Genomic DNA, 16,679 nt, shown 5'->3' on the forward strand with positions numbered 1-16,679 from the left:
TGGCACCAAAAAAAAAAAAATTTAGACAACAAATTCTTCTCCCATTTTGTCCTAAATTTCCAGGTAACAAGATTTGGTAGAAAATATTTTCAAAAACAAGTTTTGAAGCTCATGCTGCAATTAAGATGCTTTTTTCCCCCCTGTTGGATGAAATCATCTTCATGAAGAAAGGATCTAGATTTGAACTAAATTAGCTGAAACTGCTACTTTTGAGCTCTAAATGGAGTCTGCCCTCTAAGCTACTTTGAGTTTTGGATTTTGTGGCCAATTTCCACAGTTCTACAAATGCAAGACAGAAATGAAACAGAATGGGGAATGGAGATTTGAAGGTAATGCCAGGTATTTTCACACGTCTGTGAAAGACCTTTTAACAGAGATACTTTTTTCTTCTCTCCTCCTATCTTTTACTCAACATGTGCTCTTCAGATTAGGGTAAAAATAGGGAAGTAGGTTAAAGAAAAAAATACAATAGCAGTTAATATAGCTTAAAATTAGCAAATTTTTTGGAAAATAGAAAAAAAATTCAACAAATTAAAGAAAACCAGTATTTCTGACAGAAATGACAATTCAAGACTATTACAGATCTTGCCTTATGAAGGATTATTTGTAACTTTAATTTGAGGATGTAAAGAAGTTAACTTTTCTTTTGCTATACTACACATGTAAAAAAAGATCAAAGAAAGAAAAGAATTGAGATTCAAATTCCATTTTTAAGCAAAAATGACAATGTCTCCCTGAGTTAAAATTAATCCTTTAATGATGAATTTCAAAGGTTTAAATACTTTCTGTGACCTTGGCTTTAAATAATTATGCCAAGCAGAGCTTTCCTTACATTCAGAAAAGATCCTGAATTGTTGATCACAGCCATTTTAATGGCTTCAGGCTGGCTGATTTCCAACATAATCCTCCGAATGCTCTTTAAAATTACAGACCAAGAACCTGACGCAGGTAAATGAAATGTCACTTGCACAAAGGCTGCTCAAACACTCCATGCAGATTGTTAATTTGTGCCACTGCACATCCCCTTGCAAGAAAATGTGTGATTTAGTGCCTTAATGCAACGTATAAAAGAGACTTCAACAACTATCTGCTTACACATACACAGAGTCTACCATAAATATTAAGTAGGGTTTTTTTTTAGTTTGGCTTTTGAAATAAAACTTGCATGTTTTAGCTCCCTAGGCAGGGGAAATACTTGAATTTATGACAGGGGTCCAAGGGAAGCTCACCAAGCAGGAATGTGGGCAGTGACCCCACGGAGCAGAACGGGAGGGAAGCCTTGACCAATCTGAAACATTTATTTCTCTTTTCAAATCTTACCCAGAGTCCTTTCTCACTTGATGTACACCACAGGCAAAATAAGCCCAGCCCCTGTGAGCAACCAGACACAATTTCCTCGTGCCCTGAGCCTGAGTTTTTCCCTGTTTCACAGCTCTCCCACTTTTTAAGGGACAAAAAGCTTGGCTAGGCAGAACCACCCTTTCCACTGCCTCTATTCCAGCAGAGGACGATCAGCCTGCTCCTGGCTGGCTTTACCTGTGAAATCACCTGTGGTTTTAAAGTGCTGTTGGCTCCTGAGCACCTCATGGCTCCTTCCAGCCCCAGCGTGTCCAGAGCAAAGGTTTCATCACAGAACCCCAGCAGGCCCCACACTCGTGTTGTGACTCTCACACCCCATGGTCTGCATCTGTTTTTTCAACTCGAGTGACCCCTAAACATTTTTCCTTAGGGAAACTTTGCTCAGCTGCCCTTTGGGGTGCTCCCTCCCCTCCTGCCCCACGGAGCTGCTCTTTGGGAATCCCTTACCTTGACCGAGGCTGCCTCTGTCTCTGCCGTGTGCTTCTCTTTCAGGTCTGAGATCACTTTTTCCATCTCTATCTTCAGATTGTTCAGTGCTGCCTCCTTGTCCCGGGCTGCCTTCAGCCTCTCCTGCTCCCACTGGAGGCTCAGGTCCAGCAGCTGGTGGTTCCTCAGGGTGTTCGCCTGGATCAGCTCCTCCCTCAGCTTGCGGATTTGGTGCTCCAAATTACAGATCACCTGAGAGGAAGAGCAAACAAAGTGACAAAACCCAAACCCACGGCACAAAACCCACTTGGCTTCCTCCACCAGGCTGTCAGCTGGGGTAGGAGCAGACTCAGAGGATGCTCTGTCCCTTTTCCCTCTTGCCCTTGGCCCTTTCTCTTCCTGCACACGGATAAATTCAGCTCCCCCTGCCCAAAGCATTGGTAAGATGAACCTTTTTGGAGGAGAAATTAAGCTTGTGGCACTTAATCACTACATATCCTACCCATGCCTTCTTTTTTTACCCTTAAGAAGTGACCTGCTGCCTTCTAATGAGCTATCAGGATATCATCAATCATTTATCAATCGCTGATGGCCCCTGATGGGGGAACACAAAGGGGGAGGGATGGAAGGGGCAGGAATAAAGACGTGTAACTCCTAATTCCACAGAATTGACTCTGCTACTTTAGCACAGGACTAGATACACATCTGTTACGTCAGATTCCACTTGCATTAACTCTCACTAGTTACTTTCCTAACTCCATTTCCTCTGTGGGTTCCTCACTGGAGTACACAAAGTGACACAAAGCACTGTCCTTATAGCTAAGTGTGATGGATGACACTGAAAGCACATCTGTGTTCTCATTCATAAATGTAATTCTGAAAACAAGCACTTTCACTACAAAACTCACACAGAATTTCCCCCTTTGTCCTCCCCTGTTTCACAAGAAACTTTGCAGTTGCCAGGAATTTTTTCAGAGAGGATGTGACAATATTGAGAGCAGAAACTGATGTTCTACCAAGTAAGTGCAGGTGACTCAGCTCAAGCTTATTAAAGAAAATCTGAGGAAAAGCAGTGTATATTTAAAGTTCCCATTGTCCTGGAATGCCAGGTTCTCTCCAACTGCTATTTTTCTTCTCCAGACATTTTAAATATGCTGTCTGTACTCAGCTACACCATTTATTTGCAGCCTCTGAGAACCACATTACTACAAAACTTTGAAAAGGAAACATTTGTTTCTGACCAAAGTTGGGACATGAATGACTATCAGATCTATTGCCTTGTACATTAATCTCCCGCAACAGATTCCTATAAATACTGTGATCTGAGAGAGGAAGAAAAAAAATCAAGGCTTGAAAGTTTGCCTATTTTTCAAGCTATTTGAACTATATGGTGTAATAAAAGACATCATCTCCCTTCAAACCTTCAGTTTGTCCTTCAGCTATCCCAGCTGTAACATGTATTAAAAAATATCAACCATCTCAGAAACTTATTTTGCTTCCATGCTTTCTTAATTACTCATTGGCATTAGTCCCTACTATGTCAAAGGTAAGAGTGTGTGTATGGTGGAGAAGGAATGAGCACGTCATTTGTATACACAACTCCACCACAGGCCACATATTTCAGCCCTATCAGCATTATCTCAAACATATGTTTCATATACTGTAATCTGTGCTAGATCCTTTCCTTCCTTTCCTGAGCTTTTCCTCTACACATGTTTAATTTCTTATTAAATCTGTATACAGACTAAAAACGTGAAGTGCGTCTCAGTGTATAATTAAAATCCGCAATGTACTTTTATAATTCTTTCGGAAAATGATTTCATCTCCAGATCACAGGAACATGACAGCCTGCCTGGCTTTTCCTCAACCAAAGCAGCACTAACTCACTGAAGATAAGAGCTGCAATCGCTGATGGGTGATATGGTCTGAGTTCCAAACTGACACATGGAGAATTTGGGGTTTTTAATCGCTGCCCCAGTGCGAGTCCTGCCTGAAATAGCCACAATTATCTTTTAATCTGTGAGAGTTCTGTTTGAAAGCTCATTCCCCTACTTTCCTTCTCTTTTTTTCCTCCTTTCTATTTTAAAATAAAAAACTTCCTTTAATTACAGCCCTAACACACACTCATAAGTGAAACTAAGAAAGGACATCACTCAGAAGTTCCCTAAAAAGTTTGATAAAATATTTAGGATAAAAAATCAGGGCTAACTCTTTACAATACAAGGAAAATTCATTCACAAACGACACTGCAAGCCAAAGTAAAGACTGGGTGAATTCCTGTTACACCTTTTAAGCTTTACTTCCTTCTTTATTCAATGGTTCTTCTACAAAGTCATTAGAAAATGAAACACAATCCAGTGTTTTCTGTGAGGAGAAAGTAACAGCTCCCAGCCTCCAGAGCCAAAACTGGGGCCAGCCGAGAGTGAGCTGAATGTTATAGGTAAAGCAACAGTAATTAATATGCAAAGGAGCATTAATGTTGGACCTAATAGATGGCAAAAGCAGATTTGGTTCTATTAGGGAAGAAGAAAGACTCCGAAGACGGGGCGATGGCAGCGAAACTAATATGATTAAAGGAGTCCCTTTGGAGCAACTTCACTGCGAGTAAGATGATGTTAAGAGACATCTAATCTCTCCAAAGTGACTGGAAAAAGCTTATATTGGGGATCACAGACACAGTTCTTGTCAATTACTTTCAAATAAGTCCAGTTCTCACAGCCAGATTAGTTTTTCCCATAAACAAAGTCAGTGGCAGAAGCAGCTTACGCCCAACTCAGTGCCTGAGACAACTCAGTGTGACACGGATATCTCCCCACTGCTGCAGGAAATGAAGGCCAAACTTTCCAGCACTAAGGCTCTGCCATTCCACATGCCAGCTTTAATAAACTATTATTAGAATTAAATGTAGGCAAATTAGGGGAAAAAAAAGTAAGCCCCAAGATGACTTAATTCTAAGTTGCGAAAAATCCGTGAAATATAAAACTTAAGAGCAACTGTCTTTTCTTAATGATTCTGTGGGAAAATAAAGGCTGCAGTTACAAAATCTCACTTCTCAGGCTCCAGATCCAAAGGCAGGATGGGTTCTTTGTAACACCGAGTCCTCTCTCTCAGTCTTGGTTTCTCAAATTCTCCTCTGGCTGCCCAAATCTCTGTTTGGGAACCAAATGGTTTTGCATGGTCCAAACAACTGCTTGAGTACAAGAGCTGCTGTGAGAAAAACCCACCTTAAACACCCCATCTAAGCAAATTATTATTGTGTTAAATGAGGATTAAACAAGAAATAAAGGCTGACAGTATGGAATGGACCCAAAATGTTACTGCCACATGCTCTTTTTCTGGATCAAAGCGTTGTAGTCTCTATTTTGGTGGTGTGGGTACGAGCACGTGAAATAAGAGAGATTTGTATCTATTTTAGAAAGGATGCAGGAGTTTGTAGCAATTCCCAGGATGGCCATGCCACAGGAACATGGCCCAAACAAGGAAGCATTTTGTAAAATGACCATTAATCCACATACAGGACAACAAATAGAAAGACAACACCAGCTTACACAGTTTCCCAGATGGAACAAAAATACAAACTGTGTGACAGGGATTTCATAAAGATTTATATGACATATTTCTATGTCCCTTAGATGAAGAAACTACTGGCCAAGGTGGTGATTTCTATTTCTGTTTCAAAGAAATAACTTAGAATTCTAACTAAGAATATCTGTGCTGAAATAGTGTCATAAAAAGGGTGGGTCATAAGCCCACAGCAATTTGCCTGCAGGGAAAAAATAGACTTGAAAGAAAAAGAAGAAGGTTGGTCACTCACTTTGGCCTATTTAAACTGCCAATAAATGTACTGCATGTTATTTGGAAGGAAAACATGTGCTCTTAATTTTAAAAAGTAAATTGCAAAAGAAAATATAAAGTTGGCAAAAAGTTTAAATTAAAATCTGTTGCTGATGTCTGAAACTCTGCTCCACTTACAGGCAACAGGGATGAGAAATGGACCGAATGACTACGGCCTAATTAAAAACAATAATAACACAAATTCCCTTTATTTTCCAGGAGCTCCTGCTTCCCCCATGAAGCATTTCCTTGGGTGAGTTTCTGAGGAAGAGGCTGGAGCACCTTCACCCTGAGGGATGAACATGGAGCTCCCTGCCTCCCTCCTCTCACACACCAAACCACATCCACCCAGCACACGCTCCCAGGGCGTTTGGAAGTCACAAAAACAAAGCAGAGCAGAGTTCAGATGAAAGGCACTGCTCATTTTTTCCCCGAGGTGCAGATCTGAGGTGTCTCTTCAGCAGATTTACAGTAAGTGGCTGAGATGTGCCAGCAGATGAAGCTGCAGTAACCTCACTGCTCTGCTTGCTGGGAGCATCACTGCTGAACACCCCTGAGCTTCTCAAGGGGCTCCTGACAACTCCTCAAACTGAGTTTCACAAGTTTTCTGTGCCAGGTTGACTTGGCTCCAGTCAGAGATGACTGCACAGGCCTCACTTTGCTGTGTTTAATTTTGCTGGCATGTAACATTTTAAAAAACCAACAATAAACCCCCCCTGAACCTCTGAGCAGCAGCATGGACTAGGCTGGATGATCCCAAAGATCCTCTCTAGGATAATAATCTCAAATATCAGCTCTATTTGACCACAGATAAGTGCCAAGACCTCAGCATTTCCTCCTTTCAGAACACTGAAATGAGCAGTGTGTGCTGGGAAACATCAGCTGGGCCCTCCTGAAAGGGACATTTGTCTCTCTGTGGTGGGACAGCGATGGATGAGGCACCCGTAACATTTGTTATTGGGCACTGGATTATTTCTGAAAGGAAAAATCAGTCCAGTCAAGGGAAAGGCAGTCCATAACAAAAACAAATCTCACTTTGATGATGAAGAAGTGAAAGGAAAATCAGGAATGAAGTAGGAACACCCTATTCAGTGGTGACAGTGACTCCCTTTTTGCCCCTGAGCAGGGCAGTGTCCCAGCAGAAGGGGATGAAGTGTCCTGTGCAGGGACTGGTGGCACATTCACTGTAAAACACCTTAGAGGGGATTATCTGCTCAAAGTGGGAATCTGAACGACTTCAGCTTTTTTGTGAGTAAAACAAAGCTTTATCAAATGCTGGGAAACAGATCATACACGTTCCTCTACCATCACAAAAACAACTAGTGCATTTAACATGAAAGAAGCCTGAAAAATAAACAAATATTTGCAGCTCTAAGCTTAGGAAAAAAGTGTAGCTGTAAGAACTTCAAATACGTGTAATGTTGATTTGTGTTTAGAACAAAATTGGTTTATATTAATGAGTTTTTCTACTGCAGCTTCTGCAAGGGACAACAATCCTTCTTCTAACTGATCTGATTCTGGTTTTCAGGAAGATTCTCATGATTTTTACCCTCTGGACCCTGCCAACCAAGGGCCAGGCACAGATCTAATGGCTCTGATCATTCTGTCCACAAATCCTTCTGCTGAGTCTGACTCACTGGTCCCACTGTACCTGCTTTTCTCCATGCCAAAGGAATTCCAACTGGCCAGTCCAGCCTGCTGGCAGCTATTTGTGGCTCCTTTGTATTGAACTCAACCACGTCCATTTAAACAACTGCATTAAAAATATTTTCTATACCATGGCAATTTTAATTAAAATATGTGAAGAATTCATTATCCTTTCTCTCTCCTCAAATCAGCAATTTGTCAATATTATGAATACTTTAAAAGACGAAATTTCATTTGCAAAGAAAACCAGTGGCACATTATCACATGGGTAACGATGTGGCAGAGCACAACTTAGCAGGGATAAGTAATAAACAGCTATTTAGCTTTCACAGCACAATCTATTACACTGTCAAGTTTAAATGCCTTTTGGGTAAGAACACGCAGGCCCATAAATGTGGTATTTAAGGGAGCAGATAAATGAAATGGTGTGAAATGAAGTGAAAATGAACAACAGTTCAGTGACCAGCAGGTTGGGCTCAGTTCCTAAGAGCATTGATCATTCCAAGAGCATGGGGCTGTGCAAGCCCTTCCAGGGGAAAATACAGAAATTAGCACCCCCAGCATTATAAATAGTCCTGGACAGTGGTCTGAGACTTCCTGGAAACACTAAAATATCAGCCTCAATACTCAGAGATGCATTTTATTGTATGCTTATATAGCATTTTGTGCACTCTGAAGTGTTCTCGTTCTTGAGGGGGAAAAAATTCTCTCCAGAATGTTGGTTGTATTGGAGAGCTTCTTAAAAAGGAGCCATCCTCATCCTATTTATATACAATTCTCTCTATATATCTTATATGTGACTACATTGCAGTGATGGGGTGAAGCTATTAATATGTTCATAAGTGAAATGTCCTCAGTTTATAGATCAGGTTGGATTCTATCAAATTTAGGTCTTGGAGGAAAACTGACACAAACCAAAGCTGCCCAAATCTGCACCTGCACAGCTCAAGGGAAGGGGAAGCTCTTCAGGCTCACACAGATGAAATGTCCAATGAAAACCCCTCAGTGACAGCAGAGCAGGTGACAGGTGACAGTAACAGCTAAGGGTGAGCAGCTCAGCAGGGTCACACCCCAATCCCCACATCCCGGGATTTATGCAAAGGTCTGTGGACTCCATCCCCACACAGCCTCAACTCCTCTCACCTTTGCACTTGTACCTCTGACACCTCTCTTGAAAATACCCCCTGGGATTTGTAAAGGGAGGTGTTGAGCTGCTAACTTACATATTCATTTCATTAATTTTAAAGCATTAAGCTGCTTTTAAAGGTCAAACCTCCTTGGTAAGGTTCTTTACTTGGGTTATTCCAGCACTGAGCATGCTCTGAACAATGCCTCTAACATTTGTGAATCTGATAAAAGTTTATTCCTACTAACCCTGCTTATCTTGTATCTACCAGGGTCTTCAAGAAGAGATTTTACTTTTTAGCCATGTATTTGCTCTGAATTGTCTAATCCTGAAACACAGAGGAAGTGTTGACTCACAAAGAACAATAATTATCTTCTGCTCTGCTCCACTTCCAATAAAATCAAGGAAAAATGAGTCTGACCGTGCCATTCCTATAAATAAACACACTTAGGCAACAATTAACAGGTAATTTAACCCCCAAACTGATCACTGACTCTGCCAGGTATCTCTGAAGGCTGAGAAGAAACAAGCAACACACAGGAAACAAAGAGCCAGTAGGGAAAAGTTACACTGAATATATTGGCCTCACTCTGTTTCTACATCTCAGAAAGGGGCAGCACAATTTTGAGCTCTGCTGACACATGGCATTAAAGAAAACACAAATTTTGATGATTTTGGTGATTTTGATGATTTTTTTTCCCAAAAGAAGTGCACTGAAGTAAATCTGGACTTTTACAGAAGCCAGTCATCTGCCCAAATCCCAGTTAATGTAAATGGCACTTAAGCTACAAACTGGGCTTAAAAGAAAAGGAGAGAAGGGGAAGAAAGAAAATCAGACATCCACTTGAACAGCTCCACAAAGAGCTTAAAATTAATGGTGCTTATTTCCATTGCTTAATTTACATAAGTACATTTGATTCCAATTTAGTTAACAGCAGCTAGAAAGCAGAACTTCATCTAGGTTGGTTATTGTCACTGCCTTCCCAACAAAATGAGTTTTAGCCGAAGGGAAGAACCTTGAGCTTACACGTGTAACAAAACAATGCAGAGAGCTGGTGAGCCAAAGGATTACTCACCAAGCTGAAATTGAGATAAATGTAAATATATTTTCCATTACACTGTACTAAGACCTGTAACAGACTTGGCCCTCTTGCCTTGGAGACTGATCCAGAGCAGTTTCTCCTTCCCTGATTTACTGTATTTGCTTTGAAACAGATTAGTGAGACAAAAATTAAAAATTCCGCCTTCCTTCTCCTCTCCTTTTATCTGATAAAAGGAATGTTTACCTTTGTATCCCTCCTTGTACAAACAAAATGATTTGAAAAAAACTGCTAAGGGACCTGCCAGGAAAGAACTAATTTCCTTCTGTCTTTCTACCCAGAATTTTAATGGAGACACTCAAATGGGCACATAACAATCTACATAACTGCAATAATGGAACTTAAATATGATGGAGTTAAGAAAATAAATCAGCCATAAATACCTGTTCAATGCAGTGATGCCCTATAATGACTTGTGAGAGCAAAATATAAATAAAATGCAGAGTAGTTAAAAAAATAAATTAAAATCTACACGTTAACACCAGGTTTTCTGCACTGTACAATGCACAACAATCCATCCCTAAATGATGATTGATGCAAATTACACCAAACATCTTCCCTGTTTTCCTTTATGAGGAACTTTAATTTCTGCATTTCAGGATTTGAAAGGGAAATATTCCCCTCAGTTGGATGTTAAAGATATGTTCAGTTCTGAAATAACACTGGAGTAAAGCTTGTTCTGAAAGTCAGGAAAAACTACTGATATTTAAGGAAGGAGAGGAATTTCCTACAATGGAATGCAGAAATGGAGCCTGAAGATCTCTGCAGTGGCCTGGAAGAACCACCTGTCAATCTCAGAGCACTTTGTGTCCAGCATCCCCTAAGCCAAAGCTTTTAAAAAACATTTGCATTTAAATTTTCCACATATTAAATTTAAAAGCATTAACATTTCCGGAACAATGTGTAATGCTGATTTAAATGCAGACATGATGTGTTGCAGATTTAAGGATTACTACAGACATTCATCTCTATGAGGCAGCAAAATTAAATGTATTATAATTCCCAATGTGTCCCTAGAAAAGGAACACACTGCATTGTCTAGGAGAATGTCTTTGCCTGTCAACTAGAGAAAAGATTTCACTGTAAGCAAAAGAGCCAAAACAACCCCATGCCTCAAAAAAAACCCACCTAGAAAAGTATCACACACTTTTATTTTGGATGCATTTGTTGCTCAAAACACACAACTTTTGAGTATTCCCAAGTTTTACCTCACACACCCCATAAGGGTTTTACAACTGGAAATGGCATCGGACACAAAACCTGACAGGACAAACCCAAGACAAGGCGCAGATAAAAAGCCTCAGTGATCAGCTGTCCATGCATGAATTATCTGCCACCTTGAATTTCTGAAGTTCATTTTGTAAAAACCCCTTTGGACAGCAAGCCCTGCTCAGGGCTCTGCCAGCCCCATCCCAACAGGCACCTGAGGAACGCTCCCAGCTCACGCCCTGCCCCAGCTCTGCCCTCACTGCCACTGATGTGGAAAAGAGAAACTTTTCAAAACTCCACCATAACCACAGGAAGGCAGCTAAGGAACCCAATTCTCTGACAACAGAGGATTTCAATGCACCACCTGCCCTATTCTGCTCTGCTCAAGGATGCCAAGCAGCAGGAACCTCTCTCATTGCTGGTGTCACACTGCCACAGGGAAGGTGACAGTCTTGAACCAGATGTGAAGTCCTTGTTCTCAGCCTCATGACTGGCAATGTGTGTGGGCAGGAATCCTGAAATCCAGCAGCTCCAGAAATAAAAGTTGTATCACTCACAGGTTTAGATTTGAAATAATCAGCCTCTGACTGTACAGATCCCTCATTCCTGCACGGCAGCAACAACAGCTGCAGTATTCCTGTTATTTGTGGTAAATTCTCATCCTCACATTAGCTGCTTACACAAATCAGATGAAGAATTACACACTCAGGTCCAACTTTTGGCTTTCTCCTTTTCAAATCCATTTCTCATTGGAAGAAGCAGATTCTGGCAGTCTGTGTCTGGAGACAATCCTGATATAAATGACATATAAATGTGACATCTCCATCTGAGGAGGAAAATCCTGGAGAAGGAGGTCTTTAACCAGCTCAGGTGTTAGGCTGGAACTGAGGGTATCAGGCCATGGTATTTATTGCCCCACAACTCAGCTGGTGCTGGTTCCAGTCTCCCTCTCTGCACCTTCACCCTCCAGTGCTGCTTGCACATCATCTCCAGAGGCTCTCCTGAGTTCAGAGACCATTTGGAAGCCTCCTGCTCCACAGCTCCCAGTTCAGAAAGGTGACATCAATCACAGGATGATCTGTTCCAAAGAAATGAAAACTGTGCCTAACATTTCTTCTCTTGAAATCGAGAGGGTTTTTGGCTCAGTATCTTCCTCTGGCACCTTTCTGTTGATCTCTGTCCTTTTCATCCTTCTCAGTTTGTCCTTGAATTCAGTTGATGCCACTTCGTTTTCTGAATGACAAATAGGCCACTGCATCCTGGGGCAGGAATTTCTTCAGATTTATTTATGCAACTGTTTTGGATCTACTGTACTCTGAATAAATATTAATGCACAGTTTAAATATAAAAGTCTAAATGCATACTAAACGTGTAGACTCTATGAAATAGCAGTCAAATAAAATAACCCATTTATAAAGGGCCCATATTTATATTTACTACTGTCTCAAAAACAAACAAACAAACAAACAAAAAACAACCAAAAAAACCAACAAACAACCCAAAACACAACCTCAAAATTGCACTAAGAAATCAGGAAAAGTGAAAACTCCTAAACTGAATATTCTGGCAGGGAACACCTGTGGGAAGGGTTTGAAGGAGAAACTCTTGACTGGAGGCAGAGCACCAAAGGGAGCTGGCTCCTTTCTGTATCAGCCTTCTAAGGGGAAAGAATTTGCAGATTTTTGAAACCTGCTGCTTTCCTTCTCTGGAAAGCATCACTGTTTTGAAGAACACAATCTTACTCTGTGAAAATAAAGAAAGAATCATGACTTTGTAGCACATTTTTACTAACACAAAGATCAGGGAACCAGTAGAGAGATTGCTGGATAACTCGAGGTGGTAGTTTTGACAAATGGCTTCTGATGCACTTGTGAGACAGAGATTTTGGCTTTCCCCACACACAGGCCTAATTACCACATTAATGAAGGCTACAGCTATAAAGGAATAGCAGGGCTGTCTCTGCTAAACCTCCTTGAAACTCAGGCACAGAAAAACAAACATTGCCTTCCATATAAATGGCTGCTTTAGGAGCCATTACTGATTAATCCCGTGTATTCCCTCCAAGCCTCTGATGCCAGAGATGCCAAAGAAACCTTATCACAAGGGTTTGTTTGCACAGCCTCAGCAATGAGAGTAATCCACTAAGCATCCCAACAATACTCAGGTAGAGCAGGTAAGAATTAATTGGTGCCTTTCCCACCCACCCCCCCAGAATTTCTGCTGCTGAATCTGTTTTTCCCTTCATTGAACCAGCTCGGCCTAGACTGCCTTGTCCCGCAGTGACATGTATATTGAATACAAATCAGACAGCAGAGCTTTAAATCTGTGTTGCAGCTCTCATTTCCAATTCGAGAACTGTACTATAATCATAAGCTTCTGGTGGATGAAAGGAAATCAGCTCTCTGAATATTAGCTAATGCCACATTTGCAAGTCCTGAAGAGATCTGTGCTGTTTAAAAAAAAAAAAAAAATAGATCATTTCTCGTGAACCTATATATACGAATCGCTTTGTACTGCTCGAGTGATAGAAGCGATGCCTGTGCTGGGATTAAACCCTTTTCATCATAAAACCTCATCTGGTTCGGAGTCCAAGTCCATCAAACCTTTTCCCTTTAAAGTCCCGCCTTTGATTCCGCATCAATTTATTCAAACCGCAGCTGGGTGGCTGAAAACGAAAGGACAGCATCATTTAAACCAACCATGTTCCCAACTTGAAAGAAGGACTATAATTAAAAAAATGGGCATAAAAGAATGGAAATGGGATAATATTTTTTAATGGTAGTTCAAAGGCCGACAGATGTCAGAGCCTTTGAAGATGTCAGTACACTGAGCAAGGAGTTGCCATTAAATAGTTTGCCTGAGAGGTGAAGCAGCTTTTTAATGACTGAAAAAGCCCTTGCAGACACATCCTTGTGTTTTTAATTTGTCAGAGTTTCTGCAGTATTTTCTGATTAATGACACATGATTATAACGGCATAGCACACATATTTTTATACTTTGTTAAATGAATACTTTATTCCACATTCCTTCAGTGCCAGATAAAAACAGGAAAGCTTTACTACAGAGTCCAAAACTATTCAGATTGCTCAAATATTTATGGTAATTTGAGGGGATTGGCCAGATCCAGAGCTTCTATGTGTTGCTACCTTTTGTTCTTTAATGGAGCTATTACTACTGCCCACCACAATGTGCATGCATTAAGTGAGCATGTGACCCAGTAATGCATTGTGCCCTTCTTGTGCCCTAAACAATCAGAGCTTTCATAATTCACTGATGAACAAAGTCATCAAATCAAAATAACATTTAGAAAAATCCTAGGCTTGATCCTGAACAATACAAACAATCGCTGCCAATGTATTGTCAGTGGAAAATAACTTTTTCCAAGGGAAAAAGCATATTGCTAGGAAACATCATGTTCAGAAGAAAAACAGCAATATTTAGAAATGCAGATAAAATCCCCATCTTGGGCTAAGAAGATGCTCCTGCAACATCCTTCATCTCTCTCTTAACATATGCAAATATTTTCTATTTTCCCCATGAATGGAAAATGTAGTAGCCTGAAACACAGGGACAATTTCTTTTGCTGCCAGGAAAAAGCTCTCCCATGTCTACAAGAGCCTTTTGTGGATGCCTGCCAAGCTGAGCAGGTACAGCCCAGCCCTGGGCAGGGACAGGAAAAGCCAGCACTGTGTGCCCTCCCTTGTATCACACCTCAGAGCATCACCCACATGAGAACACAGTCATTACAAGGGAATTTGATTAATGGGCTGCTCCTTCTGCTCTCCCAGCCTACATTCAGCTTGTAATTGGATCATAAATAGAAATGTGATGGACTCAGCTAAAAGCGTGCAGAGATTGGAGGTGCTGTAGCAGAGCTTTGTGAAATGAGTTCTTGTTCTGCCCTGAATATTGACAGCATTTCATGAGTAGGAATGTTTGGCTCGTTGCAATCCATGTCCATCAGGAATCTCAGGGTAACAACCCCCTGAGGAACCTCCTGGAGGGGAGGGAGGTGCTCTGGACACTCTCTGCTCCACGGATCTGCAGCAGGAGGTGAAGGAAGCCCTGAGCCAGGGGTGTGTCCCAAACACTGCACAGGTATCCTGCTGCAAAAGCAAGCACTGCAAGGGTTGAAAAAGGAAAAGAACAGGGCTGCAGAGAAAAAAACATAATTCTGAAATGGAATTCCCCCACATGTATTTACTGAATGGAAACAGAGCCCTCCTAGGAAGAAACATGATGGAGTTAGGGTTCCACTGTAAGAACATGGAGAGCTGGAGAACTTTCAGTACAGACAATTGTAATCCCATTCCCAGCTAACCTGCAGCCTTCCTCCTTGAGTCATTCCACAGTTACCTTCAGAGACAGTTTTATTTAAAAAGCAAAACAAACCCTAACCTACATCACTGGACCACTTGACCTTACCATGAACCTCATATAGGCTCACCTCATGTAGAACCTCATCTGAACACTCAGTCTGCATTAATGTTACATTACACACTTTGGCCACTTTTCCCAGAAAACAAACGAGATGTGGGAGCAGGCAGGAGCTGCTCAGCAGGATGGGGAGGAGAAACCTCCAGCATCAACCAGAGAAGAGCTCATTCCCTCCTCCATCCCCATCCCAGGAGCTGAGCAGGTCCTGGTGCTCAGCTGGGGTGTTGGGACAGGGACATGCTCTGGATGAAGAAAGCAAAGGAGCAAGATCTACACATCCAAAAGGCCCTTGATGTCATTGCTGTACAGAAATCTGTTCAAAATCCAGTTATTATTTTGGCACTGTGGTAAAAATAGCAGAATAAAACACTGAATTTCAAGCAATTACAGCTGAGCTGAAATAAACCTTCAGAGAACAAAGAAAAGGCACCTCTCTAAGCTGTGGGACTTTCTACAGAATTCCAAATTAATTACACAAACGAAAGGAACGTTACTCACAAAAGATGCATCAGAATACTGAATAAACGTCATAAAGTTCTTCTAAAACGGGAAATATCAGATATCCTGAAAATAATGTTTTGCTACAAGCCCCATATAAGCAGACAAAGCTGAGTCATTCAGACTCTATCCATTAGAGGGCAATAATACATATACACTCAGACACACACACATATATATACAAACACACTCCCTCACGTAGCCCAAGCTGATTTTAGCAGGAAAAAAATAATATTTTCTGTCTAATATTACCAATGGTATATTGACAGCTTGAGTCCTGTTCCCTCCACTCCCCCTGCACTCCCCAACAACAGCATCCAACAGATAAAGGGAACAGTAACAAATTATTCTTTAAATTTGCTTTCCCATGAGGAAATCCATGCAATACACATCTTCAGATGGCTTGCAGTTAGCTATTATGAAACCTGAGCAGGTTGAACAACCAGCAGGTCTGTAAGCATGGGAATCCTTCCAGGGCTTCCCAAACTCTGAACAGACAGAAATGTTCCTCACGTGCTCATCTCCCACCTCAAACACTTTTCCTTCTCCTTGCAGTGACACGAGGACCTTTGATAGCCACTGCAGCCATGGCAAGGGGCCAGCACACTTCAGCTGTCCCTTAGAGCCACAGGCAAATCACAGAAGGGCATTTTTGATGTTATTAGAGGCACTCAAAGGGGGCAGCTCGTGTGCTGTGTCTTCTCCTTCCCTGCTCCAACCATGCCAGCCACAGAGAAAGCAGCTGATAAATCTTGTTTATCTCAGGTCCCCAACCTCGTGCTGCCCCCACTTGCAGCATCCCACAAGCACAGTTATGATCTCAGGGACAGGGACTGTCTGTTGTTCCATGTTTTCACTAACTCTACATAGACCCAGACCCCCGAGAGGATTCCAGCAATACAAATAATTACCAGCAGCCCCTAAACTACTGCTTGTCAACATCTCATTAGTTACAGGACTGCTGGAGTTCACAGGGACACACAGGCAGCTGCATCAGTCACTTAATGACCAGTAATGCCTGTGAGCATCCACACTCCATTGAT

At 41.5% G+C, this 16,679-nt stretch overlaps 1 protein-coding gene across 5 annotated transcripts in view; it reads right to left on the reverse strand.

Moving 5' to 3' along the window:
- Window positions 1-16,679, reverse strand: part of CEP112 (centrosomal protein 112) — a 153,133-nt gene that overhangs the window by 57,359 nt on the left and 79,095 nt on the right. For all 5 annotated transcript variants that reach the window (XM_063409467.1, XM_063409466.1, XM_063409465.1 and 2 more), the window contains exon 21: window positions 1,807-2,037. In XM_063409467.1, the coding sequence (XP_063265537.1) occupies window positions 1,807-2,037 (231 nt within the window). The remainder of the gene's footprint in view (window positions 1-1,806; window positions 2,038-16,679) is intronic.

This window comes from Prinia subflava, chromosome 12 (assembly GCF_021018805.1).
Source record: "Prinia subflava isolate CZ2003 ecotype Zambia chromosome 12, Cam_Psub_1.2, whole genome shotgun sequence".
In the NCBI taxonomy this organism is placed as follows: Eukaryota; Metazoa; Chordata; class Aves; order Passeriformes; family Cisticolidae; genus Prinia; species Prinia subflava.